Source organism: Thamnophis elegans, chromosome 15, assembly GCF_009769535.1.
Source record: "Thamnophis elegans isolate rThaEle1 chromosome 15, rThaEle1.pri, whole genome shotgun sequence".
NCBI classification, from domain to species: domain Eukaryota; kingdom Metazoa; phylum Chordata; class Lepidosauria; order Squamata; family Colubridae; genus Thamnophis; species Thamnophis elegans.
In genome coordinates this window covers 38,763,719-38,783,189 of record NC_045555.1, presented here as the reverse complement: position 1 = coordinate 38,783,189, position 19,471 = coordinate 38,763,719, and the positions used below count along the sequence as shown (strand labels likewise).

The following is a 19,471-nucleotide window of genomic DNA, read 5'->3' as shown; positions in this document are numbered from 1 at the left end:
GCAGAGCCAAGAGTTTTTCTATATTCAGAATAGAATATAATACACACAAATCAAGTTGTAACCTTAATATTCCCCTTTCCTCTTTGCCTCAATTTCTGCTTGCGATTACCATATATACTTGCATATAAGCCCATCTAAGGCTAAATTGGCTTTCAAAGTTTTAAGCAAAATACCATGAAAAATGTGCCATCCGTGGATAAGTTGACCCACATTTTTCATGGTATTTTGGTTAAAAACTTGAGTTTGCTTAACCATGGATGGGTTTTTCCATCAATATATATGGGAAACATGGGTACTTTTTAAAAAATATCATTTCCCTGAAAATAAGAACTCCCTATATAAGAAGCCCAATTGGGCTTTTGCACGCAAGCGCTAGAATAAGCCCTTTCCTGAAAATAAGCCCTCCTTGAAAATATTGTAAGTGGTAGCAGCCATGAGGTGCCACATCCTGCACCTCAAAAATAATAAGACCTCTCCGAAAATAAGGCCAAGTGCTTACTTCGGGGGTCAAAAGACCCAGTCTTATTTTTGGGAAAACACAGTATTACCACACCCAGTATTCTCACAAGCCCATACACACATAAGCTGAGCCATTATTGGCGTGTATTTTGGCACCTAAAATTCCCAGCATATACACAAGTATATAAAGTATGCTTTCTTCTTCCACTCCTATCCCATTAGTGGCCCCTGAATGTCCCTTAAGATTTTTCCTTGCAGTCTTCCTACTAAAGGTTTTGATTCGCAAAGTTCTACTGTTCAGTATCTGATGCTCTGCATATTCAATCTAGTGGATCCTCCATATCTTTCCATGTTCGCACAAGCCACTTGGGTTAGCTCCAATATCCCAGAGGCTCGAATTCTGAACTTTTGACAGATTAGGTTGTTTTTTCTATTTCATTCCACATTAACAGGGTGATGTCCTCTCCCGTGGCACGACAAAACCGCGCTCCACTAAAGCGCGCCCGATTAAACCGCGTCGCTGATGTCATCAGCAGGGCGACAACAGCGACCGCAGAGAAAAAAGGGCGCTTTAAATAGCGCTTTGAAAGCAAGCCGATTCAAGTTAAGGGTTAGGGTTAGGGTTAGGGTTAGGGTTAGGGTTAGGGTTAGGGTTAGGGTTAGGGTTAGGGTTAGGTTAAGGGTTAGGGTTAGGGTTAGGTTAAGGGTTAGGATTAGGTTTAGCGTTAGGTTAAGCGTTAGGTTAAGGGTTAGGTTAAGGGTTAGGTTGAGGATTAGGTTTAGGGGGGTTAGGTTTAGGTTTAGGTGTTAATTTTAGCTTTAGCGTTTACAGCGTGCTTTTTTTGTCGCGCTGTGATGACATCAGCTACGCGGTTTCGTCGAGCGCGCTTTAGTCGAACGCGGTTTTGTGGTGGTACCGTCCTCTCCAATACCGACTCTACAGCATCTGAAATGTAAGTCCTTTTCCTGCTTTTTCTTTTACATTCCTAAAGGAAGTATGTGTGTCATTCTAGCATTTTCCTCTTTTTAGACAAGTTCTTGGGCTTACGCAGTCATCTGCCTTCTTTAAAATAATTCATGACCATGGCACAGATCCAACCACTTATCTCCAGCAAGACACTTTTTACCCTGCCATAGATATGTAAGAAAAGAAGAGATATGTAAGGCAGTAAGATGTGCGCCTGCCAGTGTTGTGCAATATAATTTCCATCTGCAATGTTTCTGCATACTTAAAATGTATACATTTTAGTAATCGTAGCTTCATTGTGGTCTTTGATGCCTTGCATATTGCAGATCTTTTTTTTAAAAAAAAAAGGTCAGAAAGCTATATATTAGAGATTGACAAAAATATAGGTTTAATCTCATGGCTGTTGGAAAAGACAGTTTAGGAGAACAGAATGTATTTGAAAATAATTTAATGTATCATCTCCATTGTTTCAAGTACCTTCTAAAGGGTTTTTTATTTTTTTACACTTAATGAAGATGTGCATTTAACAAGACACAAAAAATCAGCAAGTCACAGGTATTGTTTCTAACATATACAGTGTAGTGTTTTAAAGCAAGCAACATGAACTACATGTGCTGCAGTGCATTGTATACCACATCTAAACATCTTCAGTGAAATTAAGATCTTCTTTCACACCAATCACTGGTGAGCAGAAAACATTGCGACAATATCGTTTTGATGGTATCTCAACTATTTGCTGTTCACACATCTTTCCTCTTGATGATTAGAGGTCCCACGTTGTCTCCTGTTTCATCGTTGTGTTTTGTATGAGACCCATCACATAAGGGGAACTGAAAGACAAACACGTATTAAATGTACATCTTCAGCAAGATAAAAGAGTCGTCATCAAAGTAAATTGCAGGTAAAAGAAAATGTAATCTATCCAACTGTAAGCAAATGTTTTCTGCAGAGAAATGTCTGCCATCTTGGTCCATTCTCTTGTCCTCCAAAATTGAGGGAAAGGATGTATTGTCTCGACAGCAGTCTGGGCTAAATCCTGACAGCTTATTATTATTAACTCTAGATCTGTGAAAGAACTTTCTGATTGCTCCAAGCAACCCTGGGACATCAACTGATGTTAACCTTGGCATTGTGAGAGCCTGAAGACCTGGCTCTGCCAGTTGGCCTGGGGATCCAATGGGGAGTTACCATATTGGTGGTGGCTACTAGCACCATTTATAGTTTGATAGCAAACCCCACCTTGCTCCCTGCTTCCCCACCCACTCATCTATTATTTTCTTATCAATGTATTCTCCTTGTTTTCTTTTTCATTGTTTATTCCATTGTTCCATTATTTTGCTACTGATTTGTTTACACTACTTTTCACTTCTTCATTTTTATCGTTGTAAGCCACCTAGAGTAGCCTCACAGCGAGATAGACACCAAATAACTGTAACAAACAAATAAATATATGTTTCTATACCAGAATGAAAGTTCTACCAATTCTTCCTTTTTCATTGTAAATAAAAGTGGATCTCTCCCAGATCAATATAAAAACTTGGATTCGTATGCATTAATCAAAAGAGAATAGCTTCTGTGACAAATATTTCTGCTTAGGCAGAGTAGTAGCAACTATGATTAGATGTCATATAAATCATTCCATCTATCATGCCTTTTTGGTTTGAATTAACAAAATTTACTAGCTTTCATAAAAAGTAGGGAAAATGCAGGATAAGTATTTTGCCCCATAAAATAAAATATTTCATATTCTGAATCTGAAGCATTATTGCTATCAGCAATCAAATCACAGATCAATTTCTTTCCCTATTATTTAAAACTAAAACATTAAAAAAATATTTCACGTTTAATCTGTTTTGTGAGAAAAACAAAATAAAATAAAGGATTTTTTTCATCCTTTATTTTCTTTGCTTGAATATAAAAAAAAATCCTTTCTGTATAAGAGTATTTGGGCCAGTTTTTAAACGAACAATTGAATCCTGAACTGGTGAGTTATTCGTCTTTCAATTTTGTCAATTGATTACCATTCCATAAACATAAAAAATTTGAATTAAAGTCTTAGGACTGCATTTTTTCCATTGAGGAGTAATGCGTTTGTTGTTCTAATGCCCAAGAAATTTATAATTCTTAATCAATCCCAAGTTTTAGTTATATAACTCAAAAGTAGATTCATTTCTTTAAACCACAGTCCCTCAACCTTTCCAGCTTTGCGGACTGGCTATGGAGGAAGGGATAGTTCTACACGAGCTACAGGTAGGCACATGTGCGCAACTCCATTTGCATGAGTAATGGGTGCCTGTGCCCGCCCACTGCTAGTGCAAGTGGGGATGTATGCACTGCTCGCCCGCCACTTCTACATCCTGTTTCGGAAGGGTTCAAGGGCTCCTGCTTTAATCCATACTGATCTATCTTTGTAAGCCCACCTTAACTAAGATATGGCTATTGAACCAAACCAAGTCAACAGAAGGACAAACCGTATCATTTGACTAAATGTACCCTGATCCATTGTATTGTGTTGAAAGCCAGGCTTTCTAAAACAATCTCTGACTCACCCAACAAACATGAAAAAGTGTATCTGTTGAATTAGTCTTAACAAACTTAATATTCTGTGGAACTCTTAGCCATTGATTTATAAATATAGGATATGCCAATTCTTTACAGAGTTCTTGCAGAAATTCTTTTCAATGTTTTTCCCTCTCCCAATTTTTGTGAACCTTCACATCTCTCGTCACATTATAATGATTTCTCTGTTTCAAATACTCTTTGATCATTACTTCAATGATGAATGTAAAAGTCGTTCCCTAATAACAGCTTCCTGTTTACACACAGACACCACCGACACTTAACTATAATCTAGCAGTCATTATTTTGTTTTGGAAGTTCGACAAATACATTCACAATAAAAAAATTTACAAGGGATTTGAGCATGCTGTTCTCTCACCGTTTTAGATCTCCAACATCGGCAGTATACCGCTTTCTCTCCCAAATCTTCCATATCAAATGCATGAACTACTTTGGGATTATCTTTCTGAATGTGGAGGTTCACCATTCCACTGCAACCTTTGCCCTTGCTAAAATACTTTTTGTAAGCGAAATACCCAACAGCCGCTGTTCCCGCAGCAAAAGCGACGGCAGCAATCCATTCAACTGAAAGAGAAAAACAGAAAACCAGTCAAAATTTTCGTTGACACAACCTGACCTTGAAAACCAAGAATTGCAAGGTGTTCTTCTGTTGGTTTTCTTAGATATGCTTCGTGGATTGCCCGTCTGTCTTTTCATAGGTTTTCCCTTTTCTCTCCAAAAACTGTCCAATTCTCTGCATGCCCCCCCACCCCCAAACATGCATTATCTCTTAAGTTTGTTTAGTACAGTGTTTCTCAACCTTGGCAACTTGAAGATGTCCGGACTTCAACTCCCAGAATTCCCCAGCCAGCGAATGCAGTTCGATCCGTGCCCCATCGTCTCCGCCCGGCTCCACAGGCGCTCTACTCTCTCCAAGCAAAGGACACGCGAGGTTGTGCCCAGAGGGCGAGCTGCGCCTGCGCGCGAAGGTCCCGAACATGGCGGCGAGGGAGGATCCTCTGCTCTTAAAGGGCCAGCTGAGCCCTAACCAATTGAAATCTCTCTCTGACACACACGCGAACACGGAAAGAGATGCTAAGCTATGGTTTGTTTGGTCCCCGAATAAACCACAGTTAGCAGAGCGCCTTAAAACAAATTAAACGGTCAACTTTGACTCACTAGAGCAGTGGTCCCCAACCTTTTTATCGCCGCGGACCAGTCAGACGAGCCTCCCTTGGCCTTCCGGACCGGCGGGTGGGAAGGCGGCCATCCTGGTCGCGCGTTCCGCAGGGCGGGGGGGGGCTTCCTTCACGCCAAGGCCGACAGCCCACGAGGCCGCCCTGCCTCCTCCTCCTCGGCCGCCGGGGGAAGGGAGGGGGAACCGACCCCGCGATCCGCTCGCTCGGGCAGCCCTTTTTCCTCGCTGCAGTTCGGCGGAGGCCGGCTGCTTCCGAGGGGGTGGGCCTCCGCGCCGCGCTCCATGAAGGGAAGAGGGGGAGAAGGCGGGCTGCGGCCGAAGGGCCCCCGAGAGCCCCGCCGGCCTGACGCAAAAAGCGCTTCGGCGGAGCGGCGGGGGGGAGGGGCGGGAGGAGGTGACACTCCAGGAGGGGGGGCAGAGTTGCGCCGCGAGTCTTACGTAAAGCCCCCCCTCCCCGCCTCGGCGGAGGAAAACATCTCCCACCTGGAGATGGGGCTGCGAAAACATCTCCCACCTGGAGGTGGGGCTGCGCGTGAAGCGCCTCTCGGAACGGCGAAGCTCCCTAAGTTCCCCCAAAACGGCCGCGCTGCGCCCCTCCCCCCCGCAACCTTAGTTTCTCCTTGGGAGGAAACTGCAGCGCTGCCGCCCCCTCCTGCCCCCCCCGCTTGTCATTCCACGGGGCAGGCGGGCCGGGTGAGTCCGCGGACAAAGTTTCGCCTCCCAGGCAGCCTCCGCCAGCAGCATCCCAAGTTCGGGCCGAGGCCGCCGCCGCCGCCCCCTCCCTCCCGGGGCGAGCAGAGCAAGAGGGCGGGGGGGAGATCGGGCCTCCCCTCGCCCCCCCAGCCCCGCACATCTGGGGCGGCGGGGGGGGGGGCAGAGAAAGGGCGCGTTCATGAGGACTACAAAGTTGCAAATATGGCCCCCGGCCGCTGCAGCGATCATGGCCCCCGGCCGCTGCGCGGCCCGGTGCCAGGTACTCCACGGCCCGGCACCGGTCCGCGGACCGGGGGTTGGGGACCACTGCACTAGAGCAGTGTTTCTCAACCTTAGCAACTTGAAGATGTCTGGACTTCAACTCCCAGAATTCCCCAGCCAGCATTCGCTGGCTGGGGAATTCTGGGAGTTAAAGTCCGGACATCTTCAAGTTGCCAAGGTTGAGAAACACTGGTTTAGAACAAAAGCTATGAAATGCGGTCCTGTATACGACTACTCAGAATTAAATTACAGTCCAACCAATGGGGCTTACTCCTCAGTAATTAGATGACTGCATCTTAATGTTTGTTCTAGTGGTAGAATGTTAGTTACATATATTAATTACATTGCATCAATGATTTCAAGAATCATACATTAGATGACCACTTCAGGGAAAGAACCTATTTAATTTTGGGAATTATTATTAAAAAGAGCATCACATACAAAGGATATAAGACTGCTAGACTAGAAACCAGGGCACTGTGAGATTTAGTATTGCCTTAGGTGCGAAGCCAGTTAAGTGACCTTGGGTCAACCACATCCTTTCAGTCATGGGAAGACGACAATGCCTTCTCAAGAAAACGGCATGGACAGTTCAGGCCATTTCCAGGAGTCAACAATGAAAGCTTGAATGCACCCAAAAAGCAAAGCAAAGCAAAACAAACACTCCGCCCATTACCAGAGCAAGATACTGGATTATATTAAATTAAGATGTATTGTATATACATCTTTACTGTATTCCTCAGAAGTCAAGTCAGTCGCTGCAAATTGATCATTCAGAAGTCAATAAATGACATCATCTAAAGTAGGAAGTATTATAATTCTACATGTGATAAATTTGTAACTTCAAAAATTGACTCTGGGTGATTAAACCTGAAAATGTCCCAATTAACAATGTTTAAAACCGTGGCACGACAAAACCGCGGTCCACTAAAGCGCGCCCGATTAAAGCGCGTACGTGACGTCATCAGCAGCGCGACAAATACGACCACGGAGAAAAAAGGGCGCTTTAAAAAGGTTTAGGTTAAGGGTTAGGTTTAGGGTTAGGGTTGGGGTTAGGGTTACGTTAAGCGTTAGGGTTAGGTTTAGGGTTAGGTTAAGGGTTAGCGTTAGGTTTAGCGTTAGGTTAAGGGTTAGGTTTAGGGTTAAGGGTTAGGTTTAGGGTTAGGTTTGGGGGGGTTAGGTTTAGATTTACACGTTAATTTTAACTTTACCACTCACAGCGTGCTGTTTTCGTCGCGCTGTGATGGCGTCACGTACGCGCTTTCGTCGAGCGCGCTTTAGTCTACCACGGTTTTGTGGTGGAACCGTTTAAAACATGTTTGCTTTGGAATTAATCTTATTTCTTGTTTCTAACTGCAGTTTGCTGATCCCACCAAACTCTACCAGCTAACAAGATCATCTAGACTGCCCTTCCTTAAACTACTATCCAATGCATAACTTTTTTTCAGAAGTATCCGACTTTGCCCATGTTTTTGGTTAAAGACAAGGGGTGGTAGATTTGCTCTAAAGCAGTACCAGTAATTATTATAAAAATTCCCTAACATGCTTATTTCTAATAAAAATGACATGGATTGTATTTGTACTAAATGTACTCTTCAGCACTCACATCACCTTGATTTTCAGAAGGTACATAAATATATTGTTCTGAATTGTTTCAAACAAATTTTATTCATAAACTGCAATGATTTTAGTACCTAGTAAGAAGGTACTTTTAAGTAACGAGACGAGAGACGTCGTTGTAACAGTAATGGTTTCTAACAGTTTATTCGCAACAGGTCTAGCTAACAGAGGATTCAGAACGCGGACAGCTCCTGACCAACTGACAGCTCTTTATATACTCGAGCTGTCAGTTGGCCAGCCAATAGGTAACCGGCACATCTCCCTCCAGCTGGCGGGTGCGCCGCAGCCAATCATGTACCGGCTGCTCCAGCCCCGCCCGTCGGCTGGTACGGGAGGACGCAACAGGTAAATACTTGTGAACTCATCAGGATGTGGATTACTGCCAGTTCAATCAAACGTGATGGATGTTTGGAGTATATTGATATCAATATACTAGAGTTATCACCAGTTTTTAATAATACTAATATCTTCATTTGATCTGGCTAGCTTTCTCTAAAAAAGAGAGAAGATGATCTGAAGAGCTTAATTAATATACTTCTCAAAAGGGTTTCCTTTTACAGCCAGCTTTCATAATTAGATTTGAATCAATAACAGGCACACTCCAGACCAGAAAATCATTTTGCAAGGCATCCTGCTTGCAAGAACATGTTTTCCATTTTTTTGATTCACTATTTATTTCTCTCCCCTGTATTTCTATTTCTATTTTCTTCATCACCTCAAAATTTCTGATTCTTTTGTCTTTGCTTTACCAGGACTGTTACTTCATCTCACATCTTTATATTAGCAGGTAAAAGAAAGTTAGAAGTTATTATGCTTTTCTATACATTTTTACATTAAAAATGTTTTTAAAAATCTAATTGAACTTTGGTCAATGTTGTATAAATCTAATTTAAACAGACAAGTCAAAAAGGTACTAAACAAAACAAAAAAAATCCACTGATCCTTAAAGTGACTATTATTTGCCGCTCAAGAATAAAGAATTCTATAACAGATCTACAACCTCTGATGTGACAGAAGGCACATACATTTAATAAATACCCATCACATGGTTTATAGGTGGCACTTCCCCCCAACGAGGTTAGCCAAGATGTTCCCTGGGTTATCTCCATTGTGTTGGAAATGTGGAAGAAAGGATGGCACATTCTACCATATTTGGTGGTCCTGTACTGAGGCCACGAAATACTGGAGAAGGATTAAAAAATGGCTAAAAGAGGTTACCGGGGCAAACATGGAATGGAGACCCGAGAACCTTCTACTAAGCATTAAACCAGAAAACATGAGCAGTTCAATATGGCATTTGAGCCTACATATAATTGTGGCCGCAAGAATAACTTATGCACAATTTTGGAAATCCACTACCATACCAATTGGAAGATGCTATAATTAAAAAGATCTATGAATGTGCAGAAATGGACAGAATGACGGGTTGGCTGAGGGACAAAGGAGAAACGGAACATTACTTTAGCTGGAACTTATGGTATATGTGGGCGACAAGGAGAACTGCAGGGATTTAAAATGGGGAAAGTTAAAAGTGAACATGGGTATTGTAATAGATCCCTGAATTTTGTAATGAGAAGATGTGGCTTAGAGACCTAACAATGAGGAAGGAAAGAAAAAAAAAGTTGGGCTGTGAATGACTGTCACCACGGGGGGGGAGGGGAGGGGGGGTTTGTATGTTTAAAATTGTATTTGTATTTGTATGTTTTACTCTTTAAAAAATGTATAACTAATAAAGATTACTTTAAAAAAAATACCCATCACAGACTCCTTTGCTCTTATTGTTTATTCTGCCAACTTCTCTAGGATTTCACATTGCAGACCTGGGTATAAATGCATTTAATAAACAAACAATAGGAAATCTTGCCAAAGCCACTTCCAATTGTTGCAGATTAGAAGGCATCTTGAGGCATCTGATAACAGCCCATCAAAGGTAATGTGTTTGCAATTTGTAGCATCTCTGGGTTGCTTTTATATGTTTTGCTTCTCAGATTTCTCTCTTTCTCGCTTGCAACAAGTGAAAAAAATACCCAAGGGGTCGAATAATCAAGTAACATGAAAAATACAGTTGAGATTTTCTGAATTCTTGCAAACCTTTAATTTCCCCCAAATCCTTTAAAATTGGAAATAAATGAAACAGAATTTTTTTTTTGAGATGCCAATTTCGATTCAAAAAATTAAAATACCTTTTCTAGGATACAAACTGTAAAATATGTTTGTGTATGTGATTAACATTGTGCTGTTTCACAAAAAAATACAACAGGGAACTGGATACTGAAAAACACTGAAATTCTTAGCAGGATTTTATACAGTGATATATTTGGAGAATTGAAATAGATCATTTAAGGCACTCAAACCTACTTGCAATCCAACGTTATTCAGGGACTGAATAGTTTCCCTCTGACTGTTAAAAAGTCTTTTTCAAACATTTAATCAGAACTTGCCTTTCTGAAGCTTAAATCTACAATTGCCTTGTGCTCTAGAAGGGAGACCTTTACCTTCTGTGGTTACTTTTCAAATATTTGAAGAATCCTTCTCTTCCCCAAAATAGACATTCCCAATTCTTTGTGTCTTGTTTCACAGTACTTATTTTTTTGAATATCATTGTTGCCTTTCCCAGCAGTTCTCAAATATTTAAATGGAAACACCATTTGAGCTAGAATCTAATTCCTATGGCACGCGTGACAGTGATGGCACTCCGAGCCTTCTCTGCTGGCACATGCACTGCCACCCTACATCAGATCTCCATGGTGTTTCTTTCGCGAGCTTCTGTTTTTCCCTGCAAACGACGAAACAGAAGCTCACAAAAGAAAAAGATCTTTCCTCTTGCCACGCTGCCAGTATTGGGATGCCCCGCCTTCCGTCAGTAAGGTGGTCTTAGGGTCTCTGCTGCACATGTGGGCGCGGACAGAGAGCAGGCAGATTAGAGGCAGCCGGCTGATTGCACATAGATTTGCAAAACAATTGGATAAAGGAATATTCCTGAACTTCGTTTTATGATTTATCTCATGGTTATTGTGAAATTGTGTGAATTCATCAATGCAGTGCATGTTATCTCAGCTTGCAGAGCTTGGATTAATTGAATGAGTTTACCAAAAATGTAAATATTGCAGAATATACTTCTTCGCCACTGGCAGGGATGCTGGGCACCCCATTCGAGGTGGGCACAATTTAGGGGTGGCGGGTGGGGCAGGGGATGGGGTGCCCGGCATCCCTGCCAGAGGTGAAGAAGTGCCCCAGACGCTGCTGGACTCTCCCCTCACTCGTTGGGGTGGGGGTGGTGAAACTTCACCTGGCGCATGGCCTCTCTTCTCCTGTCGGCTGTTATTCGGGAGAGGGTGGCGCGAAATCATGGCCACTGGCAGCGACACTTAGGGCGTGGGCTCTAGAAGCGGCTGCCAGGGCACCCCATTCCCTGCCCCACCTGCCACCCCCAAATTGTATCCCAAAATGAAATGCACATCTTAATAGAGCCACAACACAGGTTTCCTTTGCTGCCTGCACACTCTGGGTGGCCATCAACCAAGCCGATAATTGGTCAGCTGCCTCTAATCTGCCTGCCCTGTGTCTGCACCCGGCTCCTGCGCTTTCGGCCAACTGCGCTACTCTCTTCCTTTTCTCCCTGCCTCCCCCAGCCGATGGTGCTGGCCAGGAGAAAACAGGCGGCGAGTTTGTAGAGGAGGAGGACGCGTGGTTCTGTGATGTGCACCGGGGAACTGGGAAGGAAAGCATTTTCAGGTGGCAGCACGTGCTGGAACTGCCTGCCACCTGAAACACGATGCACTTGTTTGGCCTCTGCACATGCCCTTTTTGGAATCGGGGAGAGGACCCTGCAGCCCAAAAATGCTTTCATTGAAAAGGCTTTCATCGCAGTTCCCCAGGCAGCTTCAGGAATCATGCGCCATGTGAAAGTGAGGATCCCCGCCGCACGGAACCCCCCGAAAATGCGACGCACAAAGTGGTTGAGTGGAGCTATATTCAGAGTATAAGACGCACCCAGATTTTCACCCTCTTTTGGGGGGCTAAAAAGGTGCGTCTTATACTTCGAAAAATACAGTAATTGCCAAAATAACTTCTGCTTTCTTCAAGTACATGTTACATAGAAAGTATGTCAGAAGAAGAATGAAGGAGAGGCATATAAAACCCCTTTGAACCATTTGATGTACAAGGCATATACAGCCAAGGCGCCCTCTGTATTACTGTAGCGCACTCTACATGGGGCTGCCTTTGAATAGCGTTCGAAGACTTCAGCTGGTCCAGAACGCAGCCGCGCGAGCGATTGTGGGTGCACCCAGGTACACCCATGTCACACCTATTCTCCGAGAGCTGCACTAGCTACCCATTAGTCTCCGGATCCGCTTCAAGGCGCTGGTTGTTACCTATAAAGCCCTACATGGCATCGGACCTGGGTACCTGAGAGACCGCCTCCTGCCAATTACCTCCCATAGACCGATTAGATCCCACAGGTTAGGTCTTCTCCGGATTCCATCTTCCAGCCAATGTCGGCTGGCGACTCCCCGGGGGAGAGCCTTCTCTGTCGCAGCTCCAGCCCTTTGGAACGATCTCCCCGTGGAGATCCGGATCCTTACTACCTTCCCGGCCTTCCGCAAAGCCGTTAAGTCCTGGCTGCTCCAGCAGGCCGGGGGGCTCTCGAAAGATCCAGCCCCTCGGAAACTGTGACTGTTGTGTATTTTAAAGTGTTGTTTTGTGTATTTATCCCCTTTCCTTGTTTATTGTAAGCCGCCCGGAGTCCTTCAGGAGTGGGCGGCATACAAGATCAATAAATTCAAACTCAAACTCAACTCAAAACCAGTTATGGGTTTCAGATTCTCTATATAGAACATGCCATATCACATATGTCAGCTGAGCCTTCTGAGATCCAGAATCCTCCCCAGTTCCTATTCTCTTTGCACATCTTGAAAAGAACTGAGAACTTTTCTGATTAAACCAAGACAAACAGATGATTGAATGGCCTGGATCATCAGTGTTTGCCACAGCCACCTGGAAGACAATATGAATCAGTGGTAAGGTTATGATGCAGCTAGGACCAACTGTACAAAACACTCAAGTGCCTCTGATGATGGAGAAGCAACACTGCCTTCTACTGGCGGACCTTGGTATATCATTTTTACTTACAGCACTCTTTACAAGAGGCAGAAACTTTGCCAAGTATCAGCAAAGTGCTGCTTTTGCTGGTACTTTGACCAATGTCAAATGACTCCTAGTACTTATTAGACTGGCTAAAAAATATTAAGTAAGCAAGTCTGGGCTCTAGTAAATCACCTGTCTATTGTAGATGGCTCAAAGTATTCTTTTTTTCTTTTAGGTTTTATACATTATTTATTTGTTACATTTATTCAATGCTGCTTTAACCAGCACTTGCACTATTAAGAATAGATTGGAACTGCATTCCAAATCTTAAGTCATAGTTGTCTACGCATGGTTGTTGTTGTTGTTAGTTGTGAAGTTGTGTCCGACCAACTGCAACCCCATGGACAATGTTCCTCCAGGCCTTCCTGTCCTCTACCATCCCCTGGAGTCCATTTAAGCTCAGGCCTGCTGCTTCAGTGACTCCATGAAGCCACCTCATTCTTCTTTTGCCCTCAATCTTTCCCAGCATTAGGCTCTTCTCCAGTGAGTCCTTCCTTCTCACTAGGTGGCCAAAGTATTTGAGTTTGACCAAATACCAAATATTATTTGGGCCATGGTACTCTGCATTAGATAAGCAGGGATATGGCTTCTATTGCTTGACTGGTGAAACAGTAGCCTCCTGTTTACGGAATGTCATTATGCCTATCCATAGGATGTTTGCATGCATCTCTGCATCTATCTATCTATCTATCTATCTATCTATCTATCTATCTATCTATCTATCTATCTATCTATTATTTATTTATTTATTTATTTATTTATTTGTCTTGTATGCCGCCAACTCCCGGAGGACTCCGGGCAGCTCACAAAAGACAAGGGAAAGGGGGGAACGAGACAAAGACAACATATTAAAAACAAAACCAACATTCACAATTTCCATGGAGGCAGATGCTTCTCAGCTGCCCCCCCAGCCTGCTGGAACAGCCAGGACTTGGTGGCTTAGCGGAAGGCCTGGAGGGTAGTAAGGGTCCGGATCTCAACAGGGAGCTCGTTCCAGAGGGCCGGAGCTGCAACAGAGAAGGCTCTCCCCCGGGGGGTCGCCAGCCGACATTGGCTGGCAGATGGAATCCGGAGGAGACCTAACCTGTGTGATCTAATTGGTCTGAGAGAGGTAATCGGCAGGAGGCGGTCTCTCAGGTACCCAGGTCCGATGCCATGTAGGGCTTTATAGGTAGCGACCAGCTACCAATGATTGCCTCTGAAACTGAACCGAGGTGATTCCTAGGCATCAAATTTTAGAATCCATGGAAATAATGAAAGCTTTTTTTTTACAACTGGCAAGGCCCACTTGAGGAACCTGCATCTGAAGATTCTTACTACTAGTTCTGAGCTCACAGAGACTACTTCAGCTGTTTCTGCATCTAAAACAGATCAGTGAGTAACTGAGATTAGGCCCTAATCTTAAGCAAATGTTTGTGGCCTGAAAGTGCTTCATAAAAACAGCCTCAAAGTCTACTGCACACTTAAACGTCTTGATGGCCCTCCTTAATTTCCCCATCTGAAAGCTTGGGATAAAGAAAGCTAAAAGATAAGTTGGTGCCAGGAGAAGCCTTCCCCAGGATCCTAAGAGGCATTCTGTCTTCTCAATTGGCCATGTGAACTAAGTGACGCATTTCCTTTGCTTGAGACCTAATTAGAGATGGAAGCCTAGGTCAACAGAAGAAATGGTGGCATGGTGGATAAAAATCAATGTTTTTTTTTTAAAAAAAATTGCATTTTTAAATTGGATTTTTTTAAAAAAATCAAATTTATTTTAATAAAATGCTTTTGGAGTAAAAAAAAACTATCTAAAGGTAGTTTTCTATTTAAGATACATTAATAATTTAGTTTATTCAGCATGAAATGGAGCTTAGTTATGTAGCGTGAGGCTGTATATTCTGCAATATTTACATTTTTGGTAAACTTATTCAATTAATCCAAGCTCTGCAAGCTCAGATAACATGCACTGCATTGATGAATTCACACAATTTCACAATAACCATGAGATAAATCGTAAAACAAAGTTCAGGAATATTCCTTTATCCCATCGTTTTGCAAATCTATGTACACTACAAACTGTATGATTGTTTGAAGAGAAATGCATCTGTGCCACCAGGCTCTAAGTGTGAGGAGGAAGGGGAGGCATTAAAAATGAAAGTGAAACCTACTAAGCAGCTTAGAAATATAATATTAAAGAGCACCTGTCATTTCATGGCGTCATGGCAACCTCTGTTAGTGGGCATCCACTCACCTGTTGCCTGCCATGTCCCTGAACTTGTGTCACTGCCATCACCTGAGGTCTCATTAAAGTGAATGGGACTGTCGGTGAGTCAACAGCAGGTCAGGAGGAGCCACTGTGGGACAGGGATGACAGTTGCTCTTTTAAAATTGTGATTTAAATTGTGTCGATTTAAATCAAGCTTTTTTGCTAGTGATAGCGCTCTACATGGGGCAGCCCTTGAAGAGTATTCGGAGACTTCAACTCGTCCAGAACGCAGCCGCGCGAGCAATTGTGGGTGCACCTTGGTACACCCACGTTACACCTATCCTCCGCGAGCTGCACTGGTTACCGATCAGTCTCCGGATATGCTTCAAGGTGCTAGTCGTAACTTATAAAGCCCTTCATGGTATTGGATCTGGGTACTTGAGAGACCGCCTGCTGTCAATTACCTCCCACAGACCCATTAGATCTCACAGGGTTGGCCTCCTCCGGGTGCCATCTACCAGCCAATGCCACCTGGCTATTACCCGGGGGAGGGCCTTCTCTGTGGCAGCTCCGGCCCTCTGGAATGAACTCCCCGCAGGGATTCGGACCCTCACCTCTCTCCAGGCCTTCCGAAAAGCCGTCAAAACCTGGCTTTGCCGGCAGGCCTGGGGGTGCTGAGTTCCCTCCCCTCTCGACATGTATGGTTGTGCGACTGTTGTCTACTTTTATTATTTGTATTTTGTCTTTTTATGTTCCCCTTTTCCCCCCTTGAATTGTTCGCCGCCCTGAGTCCTCCTGGAGAAGGGCGGCATATAAATAATAAAATACAAAATACAAATTTAAATCATGATTTAAATTGTTATTTAAGTCAATTTGGTTTAAATCAAATCCACTCTGAACGATAGTGCTTGTACTGCCTCCTTATAAGGATAGCCTCTAATGATAAACATTGAAAGAGTTGGGTAGGTTGACATGTCTTTCTCTTTGGATTCTCCTCGATGAGAGCTACCAGGTGCTTTCCCATGCAAATAATTTGCGAAGGAGGAGGGGGCAGGAATTGCTTTCTCAGGCCCCGATATCCACTGATCAATGGATTGGGGAGACAGAAAAAACAATGTTCTCTAATGTGATGCTTCAGTCCAATTGCCTCTTGAAAAAGCACCTTTAGGAGTACTTGAATTAGCTGAGCTGTGGTTAGAATGCAGTATTGCAGGCTACTTCAGCTGACTGCTTAACTGCAGTTCTGCAAATCTCACCTGCTCAAAGTTGACTCATCCTTCCGAGGTGGGTAAAAGGAGGAGCCAGATTGTTGGGGGCAATATGCTGACTTTGTAAACCACTTAAGAGAGGGTTATAAAAGCACTATGATGTAAGTCTTAAGGGCTATTGCTAATGCAGTACTGCAGGCTACTTCTGCTGTTTACTGGCTGCCAGCAGTTCAAGTGTCACCGGCTCAAGGTTGACTCAGCCTTCCTTCCAAGGTCAATAACATGAGGACCCAGATTGTTGGGGTGAATATACTGACTCTGTAAATTGCTTAGAGGGCTGTAAGGTCTAAGTGCCATTGCTATTGAATATATATGTTACTTGATATTGAATATATATGTGTGTGTGTGTGTGTGTGTGTGTGTGTGTGTGTGTATATATATATATATATATATATATATATATATATATATATATATATATATATATATATATATATATATATATAAATGATTTTTACAACCCCCGGTATGCCCAAATATGGGAGGAAGATCACTACTTCCATTCTGTCCTTCGGCTCGTCACAAGAGACCATCCAGGCAGAAACCCAGTATTTTTACTGTTGCCTTTTTGTTACATTTTGTTGTATTTGTGCTGATAATTTCTCCTGCCATAGAATTTAACTTAGCGTTGATGTAATCCACTATGAAATTCAAGATATATGTCTGAATAAGTTCAATTTTAGCTTAGTTTTGATGACTTCCCTCCAATATTCCTACTAATTTTATGTTGATTAAATCCTCTTTTGGAGGGTGTACAGTCAAAGACAGGCAATAATCTGTTCTTCCCTCCTTCCTTTGGGGCAGAAATTTGTTGTAGCACAAGTTCTCTAACACTGGGAATTCTTTGTTTCTGCATTATTTGTAGTCAATTGATGCAAAGCCCAGGTATTTTTAAAGAAATACTATTTCAGTTAACTCTCTTCTACTTATTATCAAGTGGTAAATACTTATATATCATAAACACAGCATAATATAAAATTGGATTTTAATTATTTTATGTAATATAAATACACATTTTAATAGTGTGCATAAAACTTAAGATGATTTATTCTTTTCTCTTTCACAAATACTTCACTGCTTTATATCTAGGTTTAGCCATTCTATTTTATTACCTTAAGTCCAAGCTAAGAGCAAGAGAAGCTTAAATTTGAGGGCTCTTAAAATATATTCAAAGTATCAGAAATACTGACGGTTTTTTTTCTATTTCCAGCCTTCACAAAAATAAAGCTCCAGGTAGTGGCAATTAACAAAAGTATAGCAACAGGTTGGATCAATGGTGAAAGGGCAACTAATGAAGGCATACAAAATAGGAAAGGAAATCTCAGCCAATGAAACTGCAATTGTACTAGTTATTACGTAAATAATTCTATACCATGCCAGATGTTAGCTCTATGGGGGATCAATGAATATATATACATCTGAGCTTTTCTGAACCCTATAGCTATATAGTATTTTGCTTGCACTGAAATCAGTCAAAATGATTATTCCTGGTGGTTTTGCTGAGTTAATGTGTCTCTTATACTGCAAAAGGCACTTTATTTATTTCTAATAATTCTTTAAAAAAAAATTTTAAACATCATTTCTTTCAGCAATGTTTATGTAGAATATGTTATAAAGAATACTTAATCTAGAGCATTACCTCACACTTGTATGGCTTGAAAGGCAAAAAGAAACCCCAAAGAAGCGTTGTTTACAAATCTCATTTTGCTATAGCAGAATACTGAACATATTTCGATTTCTTTGTCCCATCAAAACATTGGAATTGTTTCTTCCTGCTGAAGACAGACATCAGTGGAACATTCTGAGTAGGACTGTTTTGCCCTGAGCTTAAAATAAAGTAGTACATTTTTTTCTTTTTTACGTACAACCTTATCACAAGGACATTTTATTTGCTGTGGTTTTTACACAAAGGCAATTACAATTATATCTAAAAAGAATTTAGGCAGGCCCAAAGGTATTTACAGCATGACATCCTAATCTTCATTAACTGTTAACAGCACACAATGAAAACTTCTGTTCTGCTTTGCTTTATGTGAGCATTCTTGATTGCTTCACCTTTTGTAAGAGAAGGACTGGCAAAGCCAGAGAGAGAAATAAAAAGAGGGATCAGTTTAGTTGTTAAGGAGACACAAGCAAACTAAGCACAACCCCTACCCCTTTTGCCATTTACCCTTGTCTAACTCTAACCATTGGCCACTAGTTGAAAAGAGTCCTGTGCATAGGCTTTTAGCAATTAATCAGTTAATTTGAACCTTCACAGGTAAATCTGTGGATGTTGGGTTTTTTTGCCCAACATGTTCCTTTGTAGTTCAAAGCATGCTTGATTCATGCTCTCTGACAGATATCTAGCTCAGCCTTAGGGAAAGGTATTCCACCTGAGCAGAGCCCTATAGCATCTGCTTTCAGAATCGGAAAGCAGCTCTTGAACATTTAAATATGCAAGCCTGTCACCCTCAGGGCACATGCAAAAAGCATCCCTTCCACAAAACTGTCAAGTGACGATCCTCATACATTTGGGATAGAGAATACTCTTGCAGCAATTAGAATTTCTAAGAAAACTGCTCTGAAGATTGTCTCAAAGACAAAACCATTAAAATAGCATACTACAGGTTGTCCTTGACTTACAACCATTCATTTACTGACCAAAGTTACAATGGCACTCAAAAAAGCGACTTGTGACTGGTTCCCCTACTTATGATTACAGCATCCCTATAATCAAGTAATCAAAATTCAGGTGCTTGGCAAATAGGCATGTATTTAACAGAATAAGAGTTGGAAGGGACCCTGGAGGTCTTCTAGTCCAACCCCTTGCTCATACAGGAGACCCTGTACCATTTCAAACATATGACTGTCCAGTCTCTTCTTAAAAGCCTCCAGTAATGGAGCACCCACCACTTCTGAAAGCAAGGCGTTCTACTGGTTTATTGCTCTCACTGTCAAGAAATTTCTCCTAAATTTAGGACCCTAAATTTAGGGTCATAGGATCACCATCCACGATCTTTCCAGCCAGCTTTTGTCAAAAAAAAAGTGGGGGGGAGATTCTCTTGACTACATATGATTCACTTAACAACTACAATGCTTCGCCTAACAAG

The 19,471-nt window shown here is 42.4% G+C and overlaps 1 protein-coding gene across 1 annotated transcript in view; it reads right to left on the bottom strand.

Annotated features, from left to right (window-relative positions):
• Positions 1 to 1,790: 1,790 nt before the first annotated feature.
• Positions 1,791 to 19,471, bottom strand: part of CISD1 (CDGSH iron sulfur domain 1) — a 21,170-nt gene continuing 3,489 nt past the window's right edge. Inside the window, exons 2-3 of the mRNA XM_032232305.1 lie at positions 4,365 to 4,570; positions 1,791 to 2,256 (exon numbers count right to left, since the gene is read on the bottom strand). Coding sequence (XP_032088196.1) covers positions 2,167 to 2,256; positions 4,365 to 4,570 — 296 coding nt within the window. The 3' untranslated portion in view covers positions 1,791 to 2,166. The remainder of the gene's footprint in view (positions 2,257 to 4,364; positions 4,571 to 19,471) is intronic.